The sequence below is a fragment of the Sturnus vulgaris genome, chromosome 3 (assembly GCF_052056855.1).
Source record: "Sturnus vulgaris isolate bStuVul1 chromosome 3, bStuVul1.hap1, whole genome shotgun sequence".
In the NCBI taxonomy this organism is placed as follows: Eukaryota; Metazoa; Chordata; class Aves; order Passeriformes; family Sturnidae; genus Sturnus; species Sturnus vulgaris.
This window is the reverse complement of record NC_142245.1, coordinates 98,875,785-98,899,973: the sequence shown is the minus strand read 5'-3', so window position 1 is coordinate 98,899,973 and position 24,189 is coordinate 98,875,785. Positions and strand designations below refer to the sequence as shown.

The 24,189-nt window shown below is 39.0% G+C and overlaps 1 protein-coding gene across 4 annotated transcripts in view; it reads right to left on the bottom strand.

Moving 5' to 3' along the window:
* Positions 1-1,372: 1,372 nt before the first annotated feature.
* Positions 1,373-24,189, bottom strand: part of RNF144A (ring finger protein 144A) — a 59,656-nt gene continuing 36,839 nt past the window's right edge. For all 4 annotated transcript variants that reach the window (XM_014883720.2, XM_014883721.2, XM_088162381.1 and 1 more), the window contains 6 exons: positions 13,785-13,889; positions 13,524-13,584; positions 12,299-12,506; positions 10,347-10,494; positions 9,013-9,102; positions 1,373-6,067 (listed from right to left, as the gene is read on the bottom strand). In XM_014883720.2, coding sequence (XP_014739206.1) covers positions 5,936-6,067; positions 9,013-9,102; positions 10,347-10,494; positions 12,299-12,506; positions 13,524-13,584; positions 13,785-13,889 — 744 coding nt within the window. In that variant the 3' untranslated portion in view covers positions 1,373-5,935. The remainder of the gene's footprint in view (positions 6,068-9,012; positions 9,103-10,346; positions 10,495-12,298; positions 12,507-13,523; positions 13,585-13,784; positions 13,890-24,189) is intronic.

The window sequence follows — 24,189 nt, the reverse complement described above, 5'->3', positions numbered from 1 at the left end:
TGCTGTGCAATTCTCTTGTCTCAATATTTCAGTTCTTGCAGGACAGTTACTGACATGACTTTGAGCAGAATTCTTCCATCCCATGCCCACGTACACCTCAGGAGTTATTCTGGGGATGCAGTCCCTCCTAACAGAACTTAATACTATGGATGTGGTTCAGCTCTTGCAGCAGAAAGATCCTGGACACTGTTTACTAGAACATACATGTGTAATAAGTTCGCCACTTAAGAATTCAACTTAAATTTTCTAATTTTAGAGAGATGATTGTTAGTCCACTTAATTTCTGCAGTGCTTGATTCTCTGATGACAGACTTGCTGTGCAGAAACCCAGCCACACAGGTGAAAGGCACAGGTTAGAAAATCTTTCTATAGCAAGGGAAGCTGAACCTGGGAGAGAAACAGAGGGACTGCCCAGAAGCTAAAGGTCACTTAACTACATGGCTACTGCACATGACTGAGAAATAATCCTACTCTCCAAGAAAGAACTGCAACATCAAACATCCGTTAATTGGAAGCAACACAATGTGGGAGTAGCAGAAGCAAGCAGAAAGATCATTTGTTAACTATTCCTACTCCTAGAAGAGGTCAAAACCCCTTGTGGCTTTTAGAGACTATTTTCTAAACAATCAATTGAACAAAATATGTAACTTGCTCTTACCCTTATGGAGAAAAATCATTATACTCCATGAAAATGAAAGAAGAAATGAGTTAGTAGCAGTTATTATACTGCTTTTTCTAAAGTTGTCAGGTAGAAAACAGATAGATACATATTCTTTATGCACAGGATTTTCTTGAAGAAATTGTGCATGTGCTTTTTTAATGGGTATAGACAAATTGTAGGCTAAAAAGTGAGAAATAAACTGTGGCAATTAAAGAAAGTCTACATTCTCAATTGCAGTTTAGGCAAAATGCAAAGTGCTTGTTGAGGGAGTCAAGAACATGAGAACTCATTACCACTGTCAGAGAGCTAAATGTGCTCAGTTATTCAGGAAATTGGGCTTTGCTTTTAAGTTTCTCTTCCACACCAACCTGAGGGGAGTACAAGCTGCTTGCAGACCACCTGCACCAGACCTAAACCCATGGTGCAAGAACATATACACACCTCAGAGTGATCCTTGGGGCAACACGTTCACCTGCCTAGAGCATCCATCCATCCAGGAGCTGGATCAAGGATCCAGCTGTGCATCAAATTAGTTCTAGAGATACCCAGATTCCCTCTTTTTAGCTAAGCTGGGAGATGGTGAGTCAGGAACCACAATTATGTTCAGAATTGTGGCAGGAGGTCTCCAAGCTGCAGGCTGTGCTTTTTCCAAAGGACTGAGAGGCAAAGAAGCACAGGGAAAAGTCACTATGAAGAATCACAGGAAACACATTCATTTAAAATATCTATTGAAATTACAAATTAAACTCTCCAATATGATTCAAAGTACAAAACACCACATTAAAAGGCATTCAACAGCTCCTTTATACATCACAGTGTTAGTGGCACAAAATGCACTTACATTTCAAATACATCAACAGAACTATTTTTACACTGGTCAAATACATTATTTATACATATGCATGACTCCTTCATGCTTATCCCTATACAAGTTTGAAATACATCATAATAAAATGATCAAGAAAGGTTCAGTTATGTACCATGTTCCTGTACCTAATGTTCCTGGAATTCTAAGATATACACAAATCAAAGCAATAATGAAGACCACAGGGCTCTAAACACAAACAGCATGCCTTACTTAGTACAAGTGCCTTAGCAATTAAGGGCTTTTTTGATGTTTTTAGTATCACTGTCATCAACCGTAATTTATTTGTTTCCCTCAGGCTTTTAGATTATGTACATGGAATGTACAAACTTTGGTTTTAAAAAAGCAAACCTGCACAAAGGTTTATGCATGCTGCACCTCACTGGAATGATAATGTCTTGCATTAAAAATATTTATTCCTATACAGTAAAAGGCCTACAGATGAAATGCACAGAACTTCATTCTAATCTTCCTGCCCATAACAACTTCTTTTTAAAAAACTTATAATTTTTCTGGCCTATGGATATTTTATCCTGTCAGCTCCATAAATGAGAGCTATTCACTATTTTTGTTTGTTTTCTGCATGTCAGGAGCTCATCTGTAAACTGAGAGTTGATCCAGTCTGCTGTTATTTGGGATTTTACCTAATTTATGCGCCAGAGTATCTGACGAAAGATCATACTTCTTAGTATGTGGGGGGAAAATACCCTAAATTCTTGACATGCTAAAGTCAGTAGTAGGAGGCTTCAGGATGAATGCCAATATGAGTAAAAACTGAAATATTAACATAAAAGTACAGTAATCTTTTATATATAGTTGCTCATCACAAACTTTTGAAGAGCCTCAAAACCAATGAATTTGCCCGCACCCCCTCCTGAGGTAAACACTGATCCATTCACATAAAAGATGGTTAAATTGAGATAAAAGACAAGTGACTTGTCCAATGTCACAGGGGGAAACCCAACACTACCACCATTGAAGATGAAGTGGGCTGTGCTCCTGATCTCAGGATTGGCTTCAGCCCAACAATGGCAAGCCTAGGGAGATGCACAGCCTCTGGAGCTGGGACTCCACACTTGCTAGACATGACACCACATGACACTCCAGAACGCAGATGATGCATTGTTACAAACTCCATTAAACAGCATTTACAAACAGACCATTGACTCAAGAGCTGGACTTGATCCTTGTGGATCTCTTCAAATCAGAGTATTTTACGATTATGTGTGAATAAAAACTCCTTAAATAATAGCATAACCACAAAAATGCAGCAGAAATCATGCTGTGATACTTATTTTTCTGGTGTAGATCCAAAAAGTCATAGCTGTTGTAACAGATTTTCATTTGAAAAGATGAAGAAATAAACATCCCTTTCTCATGGCAGGGGGTTTAAATGAGTTTAAAATTACGTATTTACAATTCAGTTTTGGGGTATTAAATGTCACAGTATCAATATAAGCTGTAACATAAAAGCACCCTGAACTTAATTCATAACCACCAAAAGTTGCTACTTTGGAATCAAACCAGCATTAAAAATAATAATATTAACAACAATAAAAACAAACAAAAAATCCCCGAGAATACAGATGGAATGATATTTAGCAAACCTGAAAAAACTGGGTAGGTATTTGGTAAATATATGTAGGCATAGTCTATTCCAACATCTGGGATATGAAACAAGAGCTGTGTCATAAAATAAAAAAAAAAAAAATCGCTAGTAGTAATTCAAGTATGTTGAGGTCATATATATATACTGACACAGCTTTCTGATTATATATAATGTTACCTGTGAGTATCAATTATAAATAAGCATTTTAAAAATTCTGTACTTGCAAAGAGTTTATTTCTCATTCTTTTTTGTTTTAAATCTAGAAATGCATTAATTCTGACATCTATTATTAACTGGCCACACAGCACTTTTGGAAAAGTCAAGTTTTGCTGCATTTCAACAAAAATTCTCTAAGAAAGGCACAGAGAAAATAAACCTCCTCATACCAGGACACTCAATACTGTTCATATGTCAGTGAATCTCTCCTGTTTACTATGATCCCAGTAGGAGAACTGGTCATCAGTCACAGCCACAATACAGCAAAACCCCTCAGTGCCACAGCCAGAAAATTAATAACCCATGAAGTCTTTACATCCTATTGTCTAGGGTTTTTCTCCAGTTAAACAGAATTACAGGGCCAAGGAGGAAAGGCTATAGCTCAAGCTAACCTTCAGGAAGCTGTCCTTTGTAGAAGGGTTTCCACTTATTCTGGACAATGAAGCTATGACTCAGGAAAAGTCAGGTGCGTGGCTCGGGATCCCGCTGAGCTGGACTGAGCTGATGCCAGAGCCAGAGGGAGAGAAGAACCTCCCTGCCCGCTGAACTCAGCAGTGCTTCACACACCCCTGGGAGCTGGCAAACAGGGATCAAATGCACTGCCCAGAGCTCCCTACGGATATTTCTGAACAGCTAAGCAATTTTTAATAACAAAGATAGCTAAAATACGAAAGATACTCAGACAACAAAAGATCTGAACAGTGCATTGCCATAAACAGATTTGCTGGAAATCAGCTATCCTTTTTATTCACATTACAAATGCCCAACTCACTAAATTCAAACCAAGTAAGGGAATTGCAGATAATTCTAGCTCCTGGAGCTAAAATCTCTGGTTAGATATAGTTCAAATTTAGATAAACTTGGAAGATATGAGAGGAGAACAGCTTTATAAAAAGAAATTGACCCTTTTCAAAACTGTGCCCTACAATATTTTTATTAAACAGATAGACAGTGTAAACCAAAAGTCACTAAAGAGTAATTTTTTAATGGTTGAGCTATGAAAACATATTCCCAGTCTGTAACAGCAGCCAGAAGCAGATGCATTTAAGGATCTTAAGACATTTTCAGTGTAAAGTTATCCTGGCTTCATCCACCTCAGTACAGTCCTGATGACAGAAATAAGTGATAAAGAAAAAATGCAGTAAAACTTCAGTCCACAAGCATTCAAAAGAATGTCTTCCTTCATATTACAGACATACATGTTGTTTCAGATGCTTCATATTTCATGGAAAGAAGTTATTAGTCAAATTCTTGTTGGCTTTAAAATCAGAGCGAAGGGTTTTCAAAAAAATATTTCTGAAGAAAAACCTCAATGATGTAGTATGTTGAATAGCACACTTTACTACCCTGAAAACACACCACTGAATTCTGCAAAACGATCAAGTGATTAGTTTTCAAATAACTTATTTTGTCACAGTATTGTTATTAACACAATACACCACATATCATACAATATTATCTCTGAAAATGGGCTAAGTAGTTTAAATGCAAAGCACAACTTCCACTAATATCCCAGGCATTTTCATATTAACTACAGGGATAACCATGATGTATTTTTGTATTTAAAAATAAAGACCCAAGAGTCTGCTAAACAGTAAAGTTAGTCCTGTATTTTTTAATAATTGTCCTAAAGACAGAACCAAGCTATCCTGAATTTCCAAAATATTTCAATAGCACAGCTATTTACACATTTGGTTTAAATAGGATTATATATATATATCTATGTATCTATAAAAAGATTAAGATACCTGGATTAGAAGTTACATAGCCCTATAAGTGTAGCAGAATCCTAAACAATAGCAAAAAAATAACAATTCAGAAAAACACTAGTGGTCCAGGGGTAATCAATACCATCAATACATTTTTAAAAGAAACTTGATTAAACAGCAGGTTTGTGTCACCACTCAACCTTACAGCTTCATCGATTAATTTTAAAATGTAGATTTTAATCAAACAAATTTCTTACAAGACTTTGTAAAATTCGTGGAAGGCAGCAGGACCAACTTTGTCCCTCCAATCCTCCCCAGATTTCAAGGAAGGCATAGGATGGCCTATATGCACCTTACTAATTTTGTTATGCTTGGAAAAAATAGGTACTAAAAAAGACATTATGATGGCTTTAACAAAAACAGATGGGTAATACAGTCACATGAAGTTGACCATCTGATTTAAATGATAGGCAACTTAAACATATGCAGGAATAAGACACGAAGTTTGGAAGCAAAGAGATATGCAGAAGTTTGTAGGCTTTTTCAGCTTGGTTTGCTGATGTCATTCAGTAAAGTTCCCAGTCCACCAGAAGGGCAGCATCAACCTTTTGCATTATTTTCAGCAGTATCACCTCTTAATTCAGATAGCTACCCAGGTCTGCAGTCTCCCTTTAGCATCAAACTTGCCTTCTATTACCCTCCTTGTCTGTTATCAAGTGATTTGTGCAACAGTAATAACAACAGTTCCTGGAATCAAGACTGTGTCAACGAGAAGCAGAATGGGGCAAGTAAGGCTACAGCAATGTAAGTGCAAGAGGGAAACGTAACAGCAACAGTAAAATCAAAACATGTGATGAGTCCAATCTTCTCTCAGTCTAGGTTGGTAGAGGGTCATCATCTCCTTTGTTACATTTGCACTTGCAGCACAGAACAAACGGTGTAGCAAGTAGAAGGAAAGGGGAGGCCACCAAAAGCAGAAGACCAAATCCTGCAAAAATGCCTACCACCTGTAAGAGAAAGGGATAGCATTGTGTTAGGGATAGCATTGCCTAGACTGTGTCTGCTACAGCATTGCATCATCGATGTCCATCAAAAAGGCTTCAGCAAATGCCACTGACCTTACCAGAGACAGGACTTCCCCACGTATATACTAGTCAGTTCCTGTGACCAGTAAATGTGAGCGAAAGTAGTGTGTTTGTGTTTTATGGCTCCAGTCAGAACTGTGCCACAGAACTCTGTTTCATCACACAAAGTGATGCAGATGGCTACCTACCTTTATGAATTTTCTTATATCTCAAACAATTAATGAAGCAAATCACGAATTTTTTTCTTGATCGAACCTAAATACTAAATACTGAAATCAAGGCTACAAGAAAGGCTTCCACTTTCAGATACTCTTTTTTTTTTTCCTGGAGAAAGCTTCAAGAAGGTCAAGGTGTTGATGGTGCTCAGAAAATCTGTGAAGAATCCCACTATGTCCCACCAGCATGCACTCAAGCTTGGGAATTTCAATCACAGATTACTAACATCATGGACTACAGGAGGACTTTGCATTTGCAATTGCTTCTTGCAGTCAGACTTGAGCTCATACTACTGCTTCAGGGGATAAGATCTAACTCTAAGTGCATCTTTTTCATTAATATTTATGGACCACCTCCTTCCCGGCATGAACAGAGGACCATAGACTTATCTACCTGGTCACTGTGACAAAGCAGTAAATTCTACAGAAATTAAATTTGGAAAATTATTTTAAAAACATTCAAGTTGAGCTTCATCGCCTGAGAAAATTTCCCATTTACAGGCAACTGTAAGAATGATGCTGCAAAGATATGCCCACAAATTATTTGAGACAATAATTTAGATTTATTCACATGAGAGTGTCTGTGAATAATTTTGAATAACTGTGGCAAGAGTGGAATGCTAATGTAATAGCAAAACCTAACAGCAGAAGGAAAAATGAAATTAGAGTGCAGCACTCATTAACGATTCTTCTAATCAGGGCTAGATACGCCACTTCATTTAGCCGGCAAATATTAAATTAGCCACGGTATAGACGGGGCGATGCAGCAGCACTTTTGGTGGCCAGGGATAATTTGGAGCTGCTGATGCTGACGCCGGTTGCGGGCGGTGCTGCCGCGGAGCAGCCGCGGGAGATGGCGCTGTGGGACAGCGCTGCCCGCCCCGAGCAGCGCCGGTGCCTCGCCACAACCAGTCCATTTCTCCACAGCACCAATTTATCCTCCAGCTTCAGAGGTGGGCACGTTTCATAACTCATTCTCTTTTTTTTTTTTGGTGATGCTGACAATCTGATGCAATTTCTACTAATCTTTGCATTTATTTCCCAGAGACTAAAGTTTAATTCTCATATTTAAAAAACGTGAGCTGCAACTATGGCTATGCTGCTCTTTGCAAGCCAGGCTGAGTGTACTGGTCTGACAGAGCCAAGCTAGGAGCTGGCAATTCAGTGGACCAGATTGACTACTGGTATTTAATATAAAACATCTATTTACACCTTACTTTCAAGCTCAATATGCCATCAAAGAAATCATCAAGTTTCAGTGTTTTTGTTTTACTGTTTTTATTTTTGGTGTGGTTTTGTGTATGTGTGTGGGGGAGTGTTGTTTATTTTTAAGTAAAACTGCCCACTGAGTATTACTTATTTAGTTTTTCCTTGGTTCTTTTTCTTCTTAAGAAATTGCTGCCCTACTAGGCATCAAGCCATCTTCTCTGGCCAAAACAAATATTTTTTTAAACCCACAAACAACAAACCAAAGACTCACCTCAATTTGCTTTGGATAAACCTAAGAAGAACTGTAACAACTTACTGAAAGCTAACATAAGGAAACAATTGCAGTGTTGATTTGGCTTCAGGGGATTTAGCAGAATTATATCCTGACTAGCAGTGAATTATCACCTTCTTTCTCAACGATGACCAGATCAGACATTCTGTATATCAAACATATTTGCACAAACTGCAGTGGCTTAGAACAGATTCCAAATATCGTATTAATCACCTCATATTACAGGTTTATCAAGTAATCTTAATGTACCCACACACCTCCTGAGATACCACTGGCTAATCCAAGCAAAAGCCAGTCCACAGCTCAGACACCCAGTGGTGTGGGTGAGAGGGGTGACATCCTTCTCCTTTTATTTCCGTTCAGCTGTTTATCCAGACTTGATGATTATTCTATAGACTTGGGGTTTAAGCTCACATGGAAAGAAATCGGTACTTCAAGAAAAGTACCTCATCTCAAGCTAAGGTAGCTTTTTCCAGGCACAGAGTTAATTTAGGAAGAGATGACTCAGATACGCAGATGTCCCCACATCTCTGAAGTGACTGTAAAGGCAGTAGATTGGACCAAGTCACACATTAGCATTTATACTGCATGCATCCAAGTGCTGCAGAGAGCTCTTTTATTACCAGCATTCTTGCTGAGTATAGCAACACTGAATCTAGACTACAGGAGGTATTCCCACACTCTCTGCAATTGTCAATTTGAATCTGTGTTTGAAACTACTGATAAACCTTCAGGGTTACTTTCTATCCAGCCAATACGAAGGAGTCAGATAGAGTCCATAACAAGAAAATGTCTGTATTCAGGTTAATTCCTTTCCAGTTCTGGATCCAGAGCTAAAAATGCCTTGCAAGAAGAGCTTCCTTGTAAATAATACTGACGGTGGCAACCTAGCTCATCCTCCAAGTCCAGTGAGAACGTATTTGGACTGGCACTGAACTGGCTCTGCAAACATACCTCTTCTCGTTCTCAGTGGCATTTTGCCAAGGAGGGTCTTCTCTACAACAGCTAATTGTTCCACTCCAAGCTACTGACTTCTTTTTATCTGCTACTGAAGTCAGTCACCATTTGGCAAAGAATTTTACCCTAAGGGATTCAATGAGGCACTATGACAGTAGTAGACTGCAGAGAGCTTCCAGAGATCTGAGCTTTACCTGTGTCCTGTGCCAGATAACAGATGCCCTGGAGTGCCCCAGCTTGTTTCGACAAGGTCCTTTGTCGTAATGTATAAGGAGAAAATCATCCTACAAATATTAAATGAGAAGGGAGGTAATAAACAGAAGTTCTTCAAGTTACAAAACGCTATATCCTGACAACATAAACTCAGGTATCACACAGGAAGATAAAAGCAAGTGGATTTGGCCACGTCCAACCTTTCCAAAGTGTTTTGTTTACAGTTAGGTCTCTTGACAAACAGGTTTGTTTGGTGTGTTATGGATATATAACAAATACTTCTCCCAAAGGGTCTCAAGCTGCATATTTAAATGTTAGCATGAAGTTTAGCAAGAGAATCCAAGACAAGATGACCACTGCATGTATTTTTACACACATACAGAAAGAGCAAAGGAAAATCGGTACTTGTACTGCAGACTTCCTAAAGTTGGTTCCTTTATCTAGCTGAAGAACAGAAAGACAAAACAGATTGAGATATGATGTCCCTATGAATCCTGTCAGCCTCTCACAAACCAGATAAAATAGTAGACCTAACTCTAAGAAAATGCTGGTTTTCTATCTGTGAGAGCATGTGAGAAGCCTGTGACTTCAAGATTGTTAGTGAAGTATTCAAATGGGACAACCACAGGATCTGAATAGTTGGAGCAGCTTTCAGGAACCTAATTTCCTTTGCTATTGTTAACAATGCTATAAAGTAAAACTGGTGACATGGAAACAGATGTTGTATATTGTATATACTCTGATCCGTGGGCACGATAACAGGCTGATTTTAAATAAATATAAACATATGACAGCAGCAGCTTATAGACCAATAAATTCCTCCTGTTAGGAGAACATTGTATTCTTTCTCCTATGTCAGATCTATTTCTTGTCCCACAAAATACAATGAATGGTAAACAAATCAAACTGCTAGTGACATACCACATCTAATTTGTTAAACAGCCTCAACTAAAAGCATTGCTCGTGTCATACTGTAAAGCCTTCAAAAAAGGCAATATTGAAAAGTCAGCGCTGGGGAAAAAAGAAAAGCAACACCCTTCTCCATGTTAGGTGCCATGTAAAGATTGTACACAAATTATTGTAATAAAATTTTACTTTTTAATAATTATTTACTGACTCGGACCAAATGCTAAATTCGCACAGGCAGACAAGTAAAACAGAGGATACAAATCCTATCAAATTCCCAGCACCAGCTCTGGTGAGTTGTGGCCACAAGCTAGTGAGCTATTTATTTAACTGATTAAAGAGACAGCTGAATGGTAAAGCAATGAACTTCTATGCTTCCGAGAGCCAAAAGTGCATGGCATGTACTCACATCAAGAGATTCCAGACAGTACCAGCAAAAGGCATGTTTGCAGTTCTTACACATCATTTGGGCACAGCCTTCATCTCGTTCAATGTAAACTTTACACTTTGGACAGCGTTTGATTGGAGCATCATCATCTTCCATTTTGAAAACTGAACTGTGGGATAGAGTGAGAAATTAGGAAAATATGTGACCATGTCAGTTTAGAGAAGAATGTCTAAGAACTATGCTATGAAGGCAAGCTGCTTTTTTGCTTTAAAAAAGAGAAATTACTAGAAATTCAGGTATTCAAGTGATTATTCAGATATTATGTCTGTACACTACTTTTCAAACGTAACTCTAGAAAAAGATGTTTAATGACTACAGTGTCTACATAAAAGTTGGGGTATTTTCTTTACCATGTAAAAACCAGCTGTTTTTGTTATTTAGTGATACTAATAGATATTAAACAGTTTTCTCCTCTAACATACCAGATGAGCAGCAGGTAGCTCACATCTAAATATTTTGTTTATTTTAGATTTTTTTTCCTTTTCTCTCCTTTCTTTCTAAGATGAAGAAGCAAACCCTTGATTGCACAGTAGCTCCAGACTACATTCCTTTGGACTGGGGCACCAGGGATAGGGATTACTTCTCTGTGCCCTCCTTGAGGATGCTGCCCAGGAGTTTTCCCTCAAATCAAGAACAATAAGGTTTTGGTGCAATATCATTCTTTCAGTTAAACTTTGTCACTGTTGACAGACTCCTAAAAAGTCACTGCTCATGAGTTAGGTGCAGCACTGACTGTTCTTTGCAAGTGCGCAAAACCACAGGTGCCCCCTCATATAACGGGCACAACACAGAGGAATGTTGAAACAAAGGAACAACTTTTATTTCCCTTGTGTAGCTTTCTACTGTATGCAGGTTTTATGCTCACTAACAACTAAAACGTACTTTAAATGACAATTCCTGCAGCTACTGCCAGTATGAGATACAAGAATGACGGATGGGGAATCAACAATTTGCTGGAAAACAATTGATGGACTGATGATTGATTGACTGATTTACCCAATAGCAGGATAAAAGGACACACACCAATTACTAACACCAGGGGTAAATGTACTAGAAAAAAGTGCTTTGCATACATAAAATGAATATGAAACTCCAAATGCTGCTAACAGGCACATTATGCTCCAGAATAATGAAAAAATAATTTTTACTTTTACTCAGTGGAGTAAAAAAATTAAGCCAAGAATAAAAACTAAAAGCAACCAAAATACTAAGCAAAAATAGATAAAGTTTGTTATCTTGCCATGAAATTTAGCAACCTTCAGTTCTTGTCAAGCACACACAAAAGCATGTGCAAAAGGTTAGTGTATTTGATCAGGAACTCATCATGACAGCATCCTAGCTAGTCACCTGTTACAGCAAAGCTTGAAAGAAGACAAGGTATGAGTAACTAAGTCCAAGGCTGGGCAGGGCTTGAATGATGCCTTGGAATGCAATACAATCTTTGAAAAAGCCCAGACATGAAGCGGAACACATGCACAATGGCCTTTCTTATTCAGTGGCTGCAGTCTGCCACCAGAGACCACTTGAAACAGAACTTAAGATCATAGGCCAGATGTGCAGAAGAGGGGATGACTGACAATATTCTAAAAATCACTGTCTGGCATGATGTTAGCGACTCTCACATTGTCCAGGAGAGCAGCAGTAACAAGATCATCTCTCAAATGAAGCTGATGAGCTGCCTGGATGTCATATTTTTCCCACTGGGGCAGAAGGCCAAAGGCTCAAGCAGCTCCTTTGTGCCTTGCTGGGAATGCTGGCTAAGTGTGAGGCTGCCAAGAGCTGTTCAGTTTTAGAATACAGAATTAAAAGAATAGGAATGACTAAGTGAAGGAAACAGTTTTAGAACAAAACATCAGGAAAATGCCTCTTTGAGCACTTGGCTTCTAAATACTCAATCTTTTGCAATATCTTACCTTGTTTCTCCTGGAAGAAAAGAGACTGGCATGTTCTCTTGACAGCCTTGACCTGGATGCCAATTAGATTTGCAAGCAGAGCAGAACTCAATGTCACACACTTTGCACTGGACCAGCTGAGGGTCCTGTGGGCTTGATTCCTGGAGCTGGCAAACTGCCTGGCAAGTAGAGGATGGACACCAAGTCCGGCATGGATCCAAAAGCACTTCTGCAAAGGGACATAAAAGAACCAAATTCAAAGGCGGATACAAGATCAGCCTTCCGTAACAATGCATTTCAGCTGAGGTTGACTGGCAGGGCATTTGAAGACACAAATTTTCAAAAGAAGCTTTTTAATTTATGCGACCCACATTGAAATAAATCTGGCCTGCTTTGCAAACAGGCACCAACCCAAAGTGAGTTTCGTGAGTCTCAATTAATTACCCACTTTCATTCACTGAACTAAAGTTGTTCTGAGAATGAGATGCATTTTTTTCAGTTGTACTTGAAGTTAAATACAGTGTACACTATGCAGTAAAGCCCAAGAGAAAGTCCTTTTACAGTGCCTTGCCCAGTCGGAACCGATTTCAAGTTGATCCCTACCCTAATGTAACCACGTGATTAACAACAGCATAAGATAGAGGTTCCTCCCTTTCTTGGAGGCTCCTTACACATAAGTCATTTCATGTTTCAAAGCTCAGTGAAGACAATAAAAACCGACCAACGACTGCAGTGGTTTCTAGGCTGGGTCCTGCCCTCAGCAAAACTTTACTGTAAGTTCTCTATGGCCACACCATTCCACATCTCCATAGACACACAGTCAGCTTCTGTTCTCAATGTGTTTGTATCACTACACTCAGAATGGCTCATTAACTCTGTACTAAACGCCAACCCTGGAGATAATCTTGGCTCTGTGAGAGGTCAGTATTCCTCTCCAGCCCCTATAATACCAGTAGTCAATTTAAACAGCAAAGCTCAAAATAGAAGTCACTCCCTCCCTTAGTTATTTAGGAATATAATACATAGCAATTTTCTTTCCTTAATTTATTCCCAGAGTGCTGCAGTTCTGGAAATCATGCAGGCAAGAACAGAAGCAATTACTTTTAAGGTTTTGGGGTTTTTTTTCTGATGACCAAGCAATTGCACAATGCTACTGCAAGAATACATGCAGAGATTTTGATTTATAGGATTGCTCTGGAACAAACCCGTTCTCATAGCCTTCAATGGGTAGTGTTACATATGTTACCTCTTTCAAACTGTAGCTTCTTATACCTTTGCATGATTTCTGATGCAACCATGCACTCAATCTGTTGAAAAAAGTAAAAGAAGAAAAAATTCCAATTAGGAACAGTAATAATCTAGCAATTTTAAACAAACAGAGTATTTGACCCTTAAAGAATTAATAACAACATATGTTGTTAACAATGGATGCTGTAACATAAAAAGCAAGACACATTTAAACATCCTATAAGAAAAAGAAAACACCCTCTTTGCAGGAAGAGTATACCTCATTTTCTTGCAGATGACCTCGCTTTGGGCAGGCAGCATCAGGGCAGCTGATTGCTGTTTCTAGACCTTCTTTGATCAGAAGTTCCACATACTGTTTTAGGCACTGTAAGAGAGCCAAACACTGAGTTAACTATTCTGCTAAGGATAAATCACTCAGTATTTTCCCAGCTTTAGTCTGAAAATTTGAAGAACTCAAACTTTGAGAAAACAGGTACTACTGTGTCCCTTTTACAGCCATGAGCCACATTCATAGCTTTTGCCACAGTTACACCATTAGAAAACAGCAAGTTCATTTCCCCATCAAATCACAGAATCATTTAGATTGAAAAAAACCTCTAAGATGACTCAAACCAAAATTAACCAAATAGCTCTTCATCAATTTAAAATATACAGCAAGTTAAAAAATATCAAAGGGGTAAAGAACAATCAATGAGGATGCAGAGGCAGAAAAAATAATAAAACACCTCCATGATACACTTAGATTAACCACACTCTAAAGATCTTTGTGTGACTGGAAGCCACAACATATCTCAGTAAGCAGTAATTCCCCATAGACAGACATCTATCAAGCATACTAGAATACAAAGGGAGTTGTGTATCTTGCCATCTATTCTTGGAAATAACTATCTGAACTTCATGGTTAAAGAAGTAACTTTTCCATAGAAAGGAAAAATGTGAGAATTAGGACTCCTTGAAGAACTATAGTTTCCATGGGGACCAAATAATAAATATTGGTAATACTAATACTTTTCTCCCCTAGCAACCACAGCATTTTACCCAACTCATAACTGCAAATGTAGCCTCTAACAGCTCTGCACAGCACGGCTGTCAAGAAAGTAGAGAAGAAAAGTGGATATTTTTGACCAAGGGCAAATTAATATTAAACCTAGTTATTCTTGATGAGCAACAACTCCCCTCCACCTCCATCCTTCCTACATCAACCTGAGAGCTAATGCTTCTCAACAGGTGTCTGTTGAGAAGACAAGGGAGTGATGAAGAGACCCAGCTCTCTGCTGCTACCATGCAGCTTCTACCAGCCCAATACTACACAGAAAGAGCAGACAAGGGTCTGCTTCCCAGTGGATGGGGCACCCTGTGATGTTCTCACCCTGCCTGTGTGCTCAGCTGGAATAAGCAAACTGGAGACAATTACAGAACAAGGTCCATAACTCTCTGTTTGCAGATGCATGAATAAAGAGTGAGGCTAGACCAACAGCAGAGTGAAATGAAGATAGGAAACCAGCTCAACATACAGCTGTGTGGGAGGCAAGAAGGATTACACACGCTGCAGCAAACTGGCAAAACAAGGATTTCAGTTACCATTTCCAGACATTTGCAAAAGGTACGCAGCTGCTGACTCACCACCAGCCTGGGAAGGCAAAGGGCTGCACTGGGTGTGCCAAGGCTGGTGTGCCTAACTTCAGGTCAGAGCACAAAACTGCTTCTCCCAAACTGCTTCTTCCTTTACCCTGTGCAATCAAATAGCCCATCAACAAGCACCATCCATTCTAAGCCTCAGGCATGTGGCTTGTAGCTGTTAAAGGTCAGACTTCAAGCCTCTTCTTTCTCTTCTGCCTCTCAATTCATCCATTCAGCTCCTTTCAGACACGTCTATTAACAAATTATCCTAGATTTTACCTCTCACAGCTTGATTGCAGGAAAGACTGTACTTCCTACCCACACAATCTCTGCTTCTCTGGTCCACAGCATTTCTAGTGGCAAGTTGCCACCACCTTGATAGCACAACAAATCATTTCTGTTAGAGCTTCCTTTCTCTGTGTCACCTACACATTAGAGAAAGCAGGTCAATTTTTTGGAAAAGAAAAACAGAGATCAGATAATTGATATTTATAAAATTTTTCATTGTGCAAAAAAATCCATGTGTGACAGACTATACATAGTCTCGGTCATCCTTAGTAGAGATTTAATGAGGACAATTGTTAATTTAGTAGAAGTTTGACTTGCAGAAGGTTTCCAAGCCTTCATTTGAGCTCTGCAGGGCAGGTGGTGGAACATTTCAACAGAACCCGTATCACTAACCACGACAGGCTGAGCTCTGCAAGACCCAGACCCTAGACTGTGTGTCTTGGCAAGCTGTGATTTCAGCTGTAGTGAGGTATTAGTGCTACTATAATGACACTGCTGGCTCTTCCCTTTCCTCTCCATTTGCAGATGCCAAGTGTGGATTGAAATGAAAATGCATACATTTTTAATGACAGCACTTAGCACTTATAGAAAGTACTTTTCAAGATGAATGAGCTTTGCTATCATTAATCATTAATGTGCCTAATTCTCTTTCTCAACCTGTTTAGGACTATTGCCAAAGCCTATTCAATTTGCTTCCCTTTCCTCTCATTTTCCAAGAAACGACACAGTTCATCCCTGTCATGAACAGTGTCCATGGCCTTTCCCTTCCCCTGATGGGACATTGGCTGCTGCCTTTTCCAAATCAGCACGACCAAGTGCACTTCTCATGCTTCACCTTCTGAGAAATGCCTCAAGGCTACAAAATAGTGCTGGAAAATAGGCAGAGGATAAAACACACTATCCACTCAAGATTCCCCTGAGACTTCTTGGGTGGAGAAAGAGGAGCCAAAAGCAGTTTCAAGAGAGTTTGATGCACAGGGTACCTCTGGCTTCTCTTGACAGCAGGCACAAGATGCACAACTTGCAAAAGACTGGCTACAGTACTAGAAATGCAGCAGCATGCAAGCAACCCAACAAAGCAGGATTAGGTGTTTAGTCACATACTATGAAAAATTCATAATAAAACAATTACAAAAAGATGACAAACTTCTGCAAATTTTCTATGCAACTTGATCCAATGCTGGAAGGAAGTATTTTCAAAGTCCTTCCATTAAGGCAACAAAGTACTCTGCAGCATGAACAAAAAAGTGGGAGTATAGGTCACCCCAAACAACATTCAAAATGAAGTCTATTACATAATTTTTCTCAGAGAAAACAGGAGCTAAAATTAGATACCTAAGGCCTGAGATTGGAGTAAGGTCACGAGAGTACACTGAACTGTATAAAACTAGTATGCTGAGGAACATCTTTAATATTCCTCTAATGGATGTGTGCCAGAAGAGACCAGTTAGCTCCCCTGAGCGCTACTCCTGCATTGTTCCCTGTACATGCACACTCTTTGTGCATCCCTGCTCTGTCCTCTTCCCACTGCTGTTGTCCCTTCTGACGTGTGCATCACCTTTTCTGTCGCCTGCTAATCCATGAATCCTACAGGCATTTGCTGTCTCCACAACAACGGGCAGAAGCACATCCATTTTGAGGAGTTTTGGCCCAAATCCATTCCCTCACAACTGAGGGCCCAATTCAGCAGCTGTTTTACTATAAGATGCCTATATAAACTGGGAACACTTTTTTCTGTTGCCTCAGAGACAGATGACTAATAAAGGAATTATTTCCTTTCTGAAGCTGCTAAGCACAGTGTAGTATTTAAAGCTCGGCAAGATGGGTGGTAATTCCATACATCAAGGATTGTGCCACACAGGAAGGTATGTGCAGTGACCACTGATGTGCCATGGCTTTAGAGCTGTATATCTTTTTGTTTGATGTTACAAAGATCAACATACCAAATATAGGAATCAAAATGCTTATTTTTTTGCCTAATTTCAAAACCATAACACGTAATCTTGTTTTGCTGCATTTAGCTCAAGCAAACCTGCACGGGCCACAGCAAAATTTTTGGCTTTTCCTTTTCTTTTAGAAGAATTCCAAGAATAATCATGCTTATTTCTGTGCTTTGATTTATTTCTCCTGAGATCAAACCCCAAATAAATCCCATCATAATTCCAAAAAAGGGATCTTGACTTTCATTGTTTACATAGGGGGCAACACTTATCTACCATCTACTTGGCAAGAAAAAAATGTGTTCACTTGGACCTGAGGTCATTTTACAATACAAAATGCACATTATTAAAAACACCTGGAGATGGTTTGGGAAAGTTAAAACTCATTTATTTTTAAGAACATGTTATTGCTACTATTGCAGCAAACAAGGAATAGATTTTCAAGATGTCACCTTCTATTTGAGTTAGGTAGAAAAAAAGATTATCCTGCATTATTTTCTTAACACCTGATAGGTGGAATTTGTTAAAATGTAGACTTCTGACTACCCTAATGCTGCAGATGCCAGTGCCAAATCATATGGGAAATTTTTTAGTCAGTCCATGGATTTGGAAAGGCCAAAAACACATGACAAGAGCCAAGTATATCATCAGTAGATCACTTGATTTATTTCTTAGAACTTCAAATCTATTTTAGTGCTGGCATTAGGCCACAGCCATCACCAAATGAAGTATGCACTACATGCACAGTCATCACATGCTGGTATTGGAAAACAATTTTTTAAAAACTGAAACACACACACTGATAAAACTGAAAGGGGGGAAAATAAGAATAAGAAATCTAGCATTTACTAAGTTCTAAAAAACAAAGGGAATAATTTTTTCACAGTGTATTTAGTAGCAATAAATATTAAAGGTAGGCAAAGGCAGTTTCTATTGTGCACAAATATTAACCTTAGAGATAACCCTGCATTTTGGGCAGACAATCACTAGGAGTTTACACTGCACTTCAGAAACACAAGGAAGGGCTGACATGCTTTTTTAACAAGGAAGATTTTTTAAAGCTCAGGCTGAAAATGTTTTCAAATAGGATAATTATTAACATGTAGACTAAATTGCCAGTCTCAAATTCTATATCATCTGCAAACCAGGATTAGATAAACACCTAAAAATATACATACATAAATATACATACATATACAATTACATAAACTTGCATTCAACCACATGAAGATTCAGGAAAAGCTGGTTAGTATTTTGTGATCCATGTTGCAAGTGACATCATGGTAAGTACACGCAAAGATCCCTTTGGGCATTACATCCTGGGATAAGAAGATTCTTCTGGATGAAGATAGTTAGTGAGAAGCACTTATTTTGTGTCTTAGCTAAAAATCTACAGTTTGGTCTATGGGTCGGCTTTTATGCTAACAGGATACTAAGTCAAAGCTCAAAATTCATGTGATGGGGCTACATAGATGACCAAAACTTCTACAGCATCAACTACATTTGGTAGTATTTTGTAGTATTTTTATACTCTGCGTAACAGGAATTTTTCTTTACATTGCTTTAAAATGAATTTTAAGAAGGTGATATCTTTTCCTTCCATAAGACAGTACAATACCAAGGTTATTCTACTGCTTTGTGCTAACTCCCTTAAGCCAGTTCTGCAGTCAGTCTGGTGAATAGGTAGAATTTATACTCGTAAACAAACTGCCTGTAAATCTTTCGGGTAATGTGATGTAATGTCCTATTTTAGCTTCAGATTAGAACAGTACAATGATACAGTGTGCAATACTCACGGGCAGGGGGAGACAGCATGTGTGAGAGTGAGTGAATTTCTTTCACTACAAAAAAATCTGAGTGGCTATGTCTCAGGTGAAGACTAATACTCTTGGAATAGTAGCTCCCCTTCCTTTTGTCCAAATAGCAAATTCAGTCTGGTAGAGAGGTTTTATCTGAATGCCATTATCTAGAAATATTTTCCATTTAGACAAACCTGACCAATTTCAAGAAGGTAACTCCCCTAAAACAAGCAGCCTGCATCTGGGGTGTTCTTTGAAGAAGAAAGAAGAATGACACAAGGCTAAAGCCTTCCCTATTCCTGAAAGAGAGATTCTTGTAGCCACGTATAACTATTACATGCTAGTTTTTTAAATATTTTGGGGCATACTTCTTAAAACAACAGGAATGCTCATCTGGTAATAGGACACAATCACAGAATCATAGCATGGCTTAGGTTGGGACAGACCTTAAAGGCCATCTAGTTCCAACATTTTGCCATAGGCAGGGACACTTTCTACTAGATCAGGTTGCTCAGAGCTCTATCCAAACTGGCCCTGAATGCTTCCAGGGACGAGGCATTCACAACTTCTCTGGGTAACCAGTCCAGTGCCTCACCACCATCATAGTAAAGAATTCCATCCTAGTATCTAAACCAACTCCTTTTCAATTTGAAGCCTTTCCCACTTGTCCAATCACTACATGCCTTTATAAGTAAAGTTCCTCCAATTTTCTTGTACAGCCTCTTGTTTGGACTCCTTGTAGCAAACCCCATAATAAAATTATCTGTCCTTGTACACCCTTTAATCCTGATGCATAAGCTTTTGGTTATCTCCTTATCATCCCCAAGTGTAGCTCCTTCAGCTGGTTACTGACATACAGTGACACCTCCATTTCTTCTTCCTGTCCTTCCTAAAGAGCCTGTATCCTTCCATTCCAACACCCCAGTCAAAAGAGCAGTATTGTTTTCAACCCAGTGTTTTATAGAAACAGGAAACTATTTTCTGAGAAATTTCCATGGTATACCTACAGCACACAAGAAAACACGAGAGAAAAGAAAAAGAATTGTAGGTTCCTCAGAGAGGTTTTAAGCTTCTTTCAAATTTACTACATGGCCTTTTTGTGTAAAGCAGTTATAATCCTGCCTCAAATCTATTGTTTAATAACAGGCTCAACTTGGAACCACTGCTGCTCCAGTGCTCCCAATGCTCTACAGTAGATCAACAATCTAGCTTTTTAATATCACCCTAATCCTACTTAGTGGATGAATGACTTATTGGAAAGAATCTATGCACACCTAATCACAGAGATCTTTTTCAAGCATATGCATGACTGTGGGAATGATTGTTCTTCTTTAAAAGCTAAACTGTCAGCTATACTGACCAAATCCTCAAGCACAAGCTATATTCAACTTCACAAACCACCTAGATCTGAAACAGATGTACAGTAGTAGTGTTTAATGTTTGTGGCAATACTTTGAACTTAAATAATTTCCACTTCTATAGACATCTTTTCAGAAACAATTATCTATTTGCAAATAAATCTTCACTATTAGAACTCAAATTTTTATTAACCCTAATTTATCATCTTAAAAATAAATCACAGGAAGAAAAAATTCACTTATCTTGATATGCAGTGCTTCAAATCTGAAAACAGTAACAGACAACTGTCTTACATGTTTATCCTTTTATATCCTTTGTTTTGTTACAGAGACAAAAATTCTGCTACACCAGCATACCAACCCTTAACTCCAAGACAAGCACCTGCAAGGCACTCCAAAAACAGGGAAATATCTAGAGCCTTATGCTGTGAACAGACTTTGGTCAAGAGCAGAGATAGATAACATCACAGCTGATACATATTTTCCCCAAAGTGGCAAGCAATTTGGAAGACCTCTGTTTGACAGGTTTCCTGATTCTATCTTCCAGATACTTGGCCTATTTGAAAGACTTTTTTTGTTTGAAATTGCCAAGGGTAAATGCCTCTTTTTCCCACTATGCTGTCAAAGTTTAAAAACTCCACCAGCTGTTCTAGAGCCCTGTTATAGACTATATTGTCAGTCTAAATGCAATCACAGCATCTTGCCTGTGGATGATGGCCAAACAGGATGAGAGCTAAGAAAGATAAACACAATCCATGTGCTTCCATCTTTGAGGACAAACTATCTGAGCATTCTTTCCTGAGCTGTAAAAGTTATTGTTGTCTAAAAGTCCTTGTGCTCCCAGCAGCTGGTGTAACCTTAGCGTGGTGACTGGCCACAGCCTGGCAGAAGCAGGCACTCAGCCATTGCAAATGCTGCCATAGTTAGTGCAGTGATGGCTCTTGATTCATCCTGTGGACAGCAGAGCAGACTCTGCTGTGTTGGTTCTACCTCTGTCCAAATGGCTTCTGACAGTACACCCAAATAGCACAGCAGTCCCTGGTACGTGCTTCTTAATGAATGCAAACAACTCGCAGGCAAGATGCTCCTATCAGGGATGAAGTGCATCACCCCTCTGAGACCAGCCTCCAGATCCTCCACATGCGGCTGCACCAGTTTGAGAACAGGGAACAGCACCACAGGCCATTAGTCAACTAATGATGAAATAAGGCAAGAAGAAATGTATTATCAAGAATGAAGAAAGAGGAGCCCTGGTGGCTACTTCAGCTTGAGAAATGTCAGAACATGGCAAATAGCCTTTGAGACACTGCAATCAATGGCTGCAGAAACCACAAGCAAGACTAAGAACTAAAAGCACTGGAAAAGCAAGTACCTTTTTCCAGCTAAGTATCTTCAAAGAGAAAGAAAAGGCAACACAGACTTACAGCTGCCTAGCCTTTGAAGGGGTGGGTTTGTTTTTTTTATCTACACACTTATTTATGGCTGTGTAGTGTAAAATTTATAGAAGATGAACAATTTTTCTTCAGAGGAAGCAATCACAGCAGTAGACTGCAGAAAATGGCCAAATGAGACAAGGATATCTCTTCATCATTGAATAGGTATTTCAAGTGGATGCACATGTAAAATTTTTCATTATGGATTTTTATCCCTCCATTATGGATTTTTATCCTTCCATTACCTTGCATAAACTTTTTGCTCTCACCTACTTAGGGCTGCTTACACAGAGTAAACTTGACAAAAATTAATTTATTTTCAAATGCCAACATATGTGGGATGAAAGTCAAATATTCAGAAGGCAAAAACACCACCAAAAATTCAGTCTTATATGTTTGAGAAAAGTTTATTCCATTTCAGAACAGAAATAGCAATTCTGAGTGGGAGGAAAATACACCTGCAGCAAACAAAAGGCCTTCCCTTTTCACATGCAAAACCCTATGCAAACCAAAATGAGCTAGTTTTCCCAACACCCTGATGAAGACAGATAACTTTAATCTCATTTAATGACATCACACAGAAGATGAGAGCCGAAGGCTCTGGATCAAGTTTAGTTTTCACCCAGGGCTCCGTGGTTCCTGCTTACTGAAGCAGGGAGCTCTGCCATCCCACCACCTACAAGACAAGTGAGAAAGCAGCCAGCCACGTGAACTGCTATGCAAACACACAGTGACCTCTAACCATAAAGCCTCTACTGACACATCACGTGTCAAGATTAGTATCAGTTCTCTGCTAAGGCTGGGCTATGCGAGCTCAAGCAGCAAGCTCTAAGCTTTGGCGGTGCTAAACGGAAACATTACAGCTGCTAAGAAGAACCTTGAACTCTATAAAGCCTCACAAACCATTAGGTTTCCCCCTCCCTCCTGTCTCCAAGCAAGTAGAGGTGAGGTAGAGGTGAGGAACAGCCTGGTGCCAGCACAGTGCTACCCTGATAAGGCAGGCTTCTTTTGGCAAGCAGAGACACTACACAGGAATAGGAAAGCAGCCAAGCCCACCTGTTTCCATCCATGCTGCTCTTGGTGTCTGCCTTGCCCTGGGGGAAGGAGAGGCTGATGCTGCCTCATTTGGAGTGCGGGATAACACTAAGTCACTCTTTTTTTGTCTTTCAACTCAGAGAAGCTCCACGTGCTTCCGGTCAAGCATGGCAACAAAAAAAAAAAAAAAAAAAAAAAAAAAAAAAAAAAAAAAAAACGGGGAGTGCCTGATACTAGTTATAGGCAGGAAAATATTTGCTTTGCTGATTATTAGCCTATAAGGAAGCTCAAATAGCAGAATGATTAGAATTAAGCAGATCTGTACAACCAGTCATGATTAGGCAAATTCAGTAATCCTGTTTAAAAAGGGCTAGTGGTAACAGAAATCTGTCACTATCCTACTGTCAAGCTACTTGGGATAGAATACAACAAACTTAGAGGGACACCTAAAGGTCCAGGTAAGATTAACCAGTTGGCTCGAGCACTTCAAGTAGAGCTTGGGGGCAAGAATCAGAGCATGAGTATCTACAAAGCAGTGTTAGTTTCAAACACCAAAGTTGATCCACATGTGCTATCTGACCAAAAAAAGCATAAACATGAAATAGAAGGTGGGCCTGAACCGTAGCTTTTTATTTTCTAACTGTTGGAGGCCTTCTTTCATGTACCTGACTAGAGTTTCTCCTTCTATCAGTAATAAGGTAGATTACAGAGGAGTAATCAAAGTTTTTTCATTAAAGACAAGTTTTCTGTCATAATTCATATTTCTTCTAGACATTTGCTTGCTTGGACTGCCTACTTGACAGACTTTTGTTTTAAATTTGAGAAAAGTAAGCAATGAATCCACTAGTACCAGAATGATCAGTAGTGAATAACATCTTAAAGGGTACTGAATAATCTAATGTGAGGTCAAAAGGAGCTTAGCCTGTCTTGAATAATAGTGGCATCCCTGAACTTGGAACACATTGACACATCTATGTGTGTGTTTTATATATATATATAAATTATATAGTATTTATGTACACAGATTTACATGTAAATCCTGAATCAGAAAGCATTCAAGCAACTAACTGCTTGACTTCCATGCAAGAATATCAACTGCAAAAAACCTGCTGTAACTCCAGCACGTATACAATTGGTAACACATCAAAGAAACATCCTGTCCATTAAGACACTTGTGAATTTCATTACAGA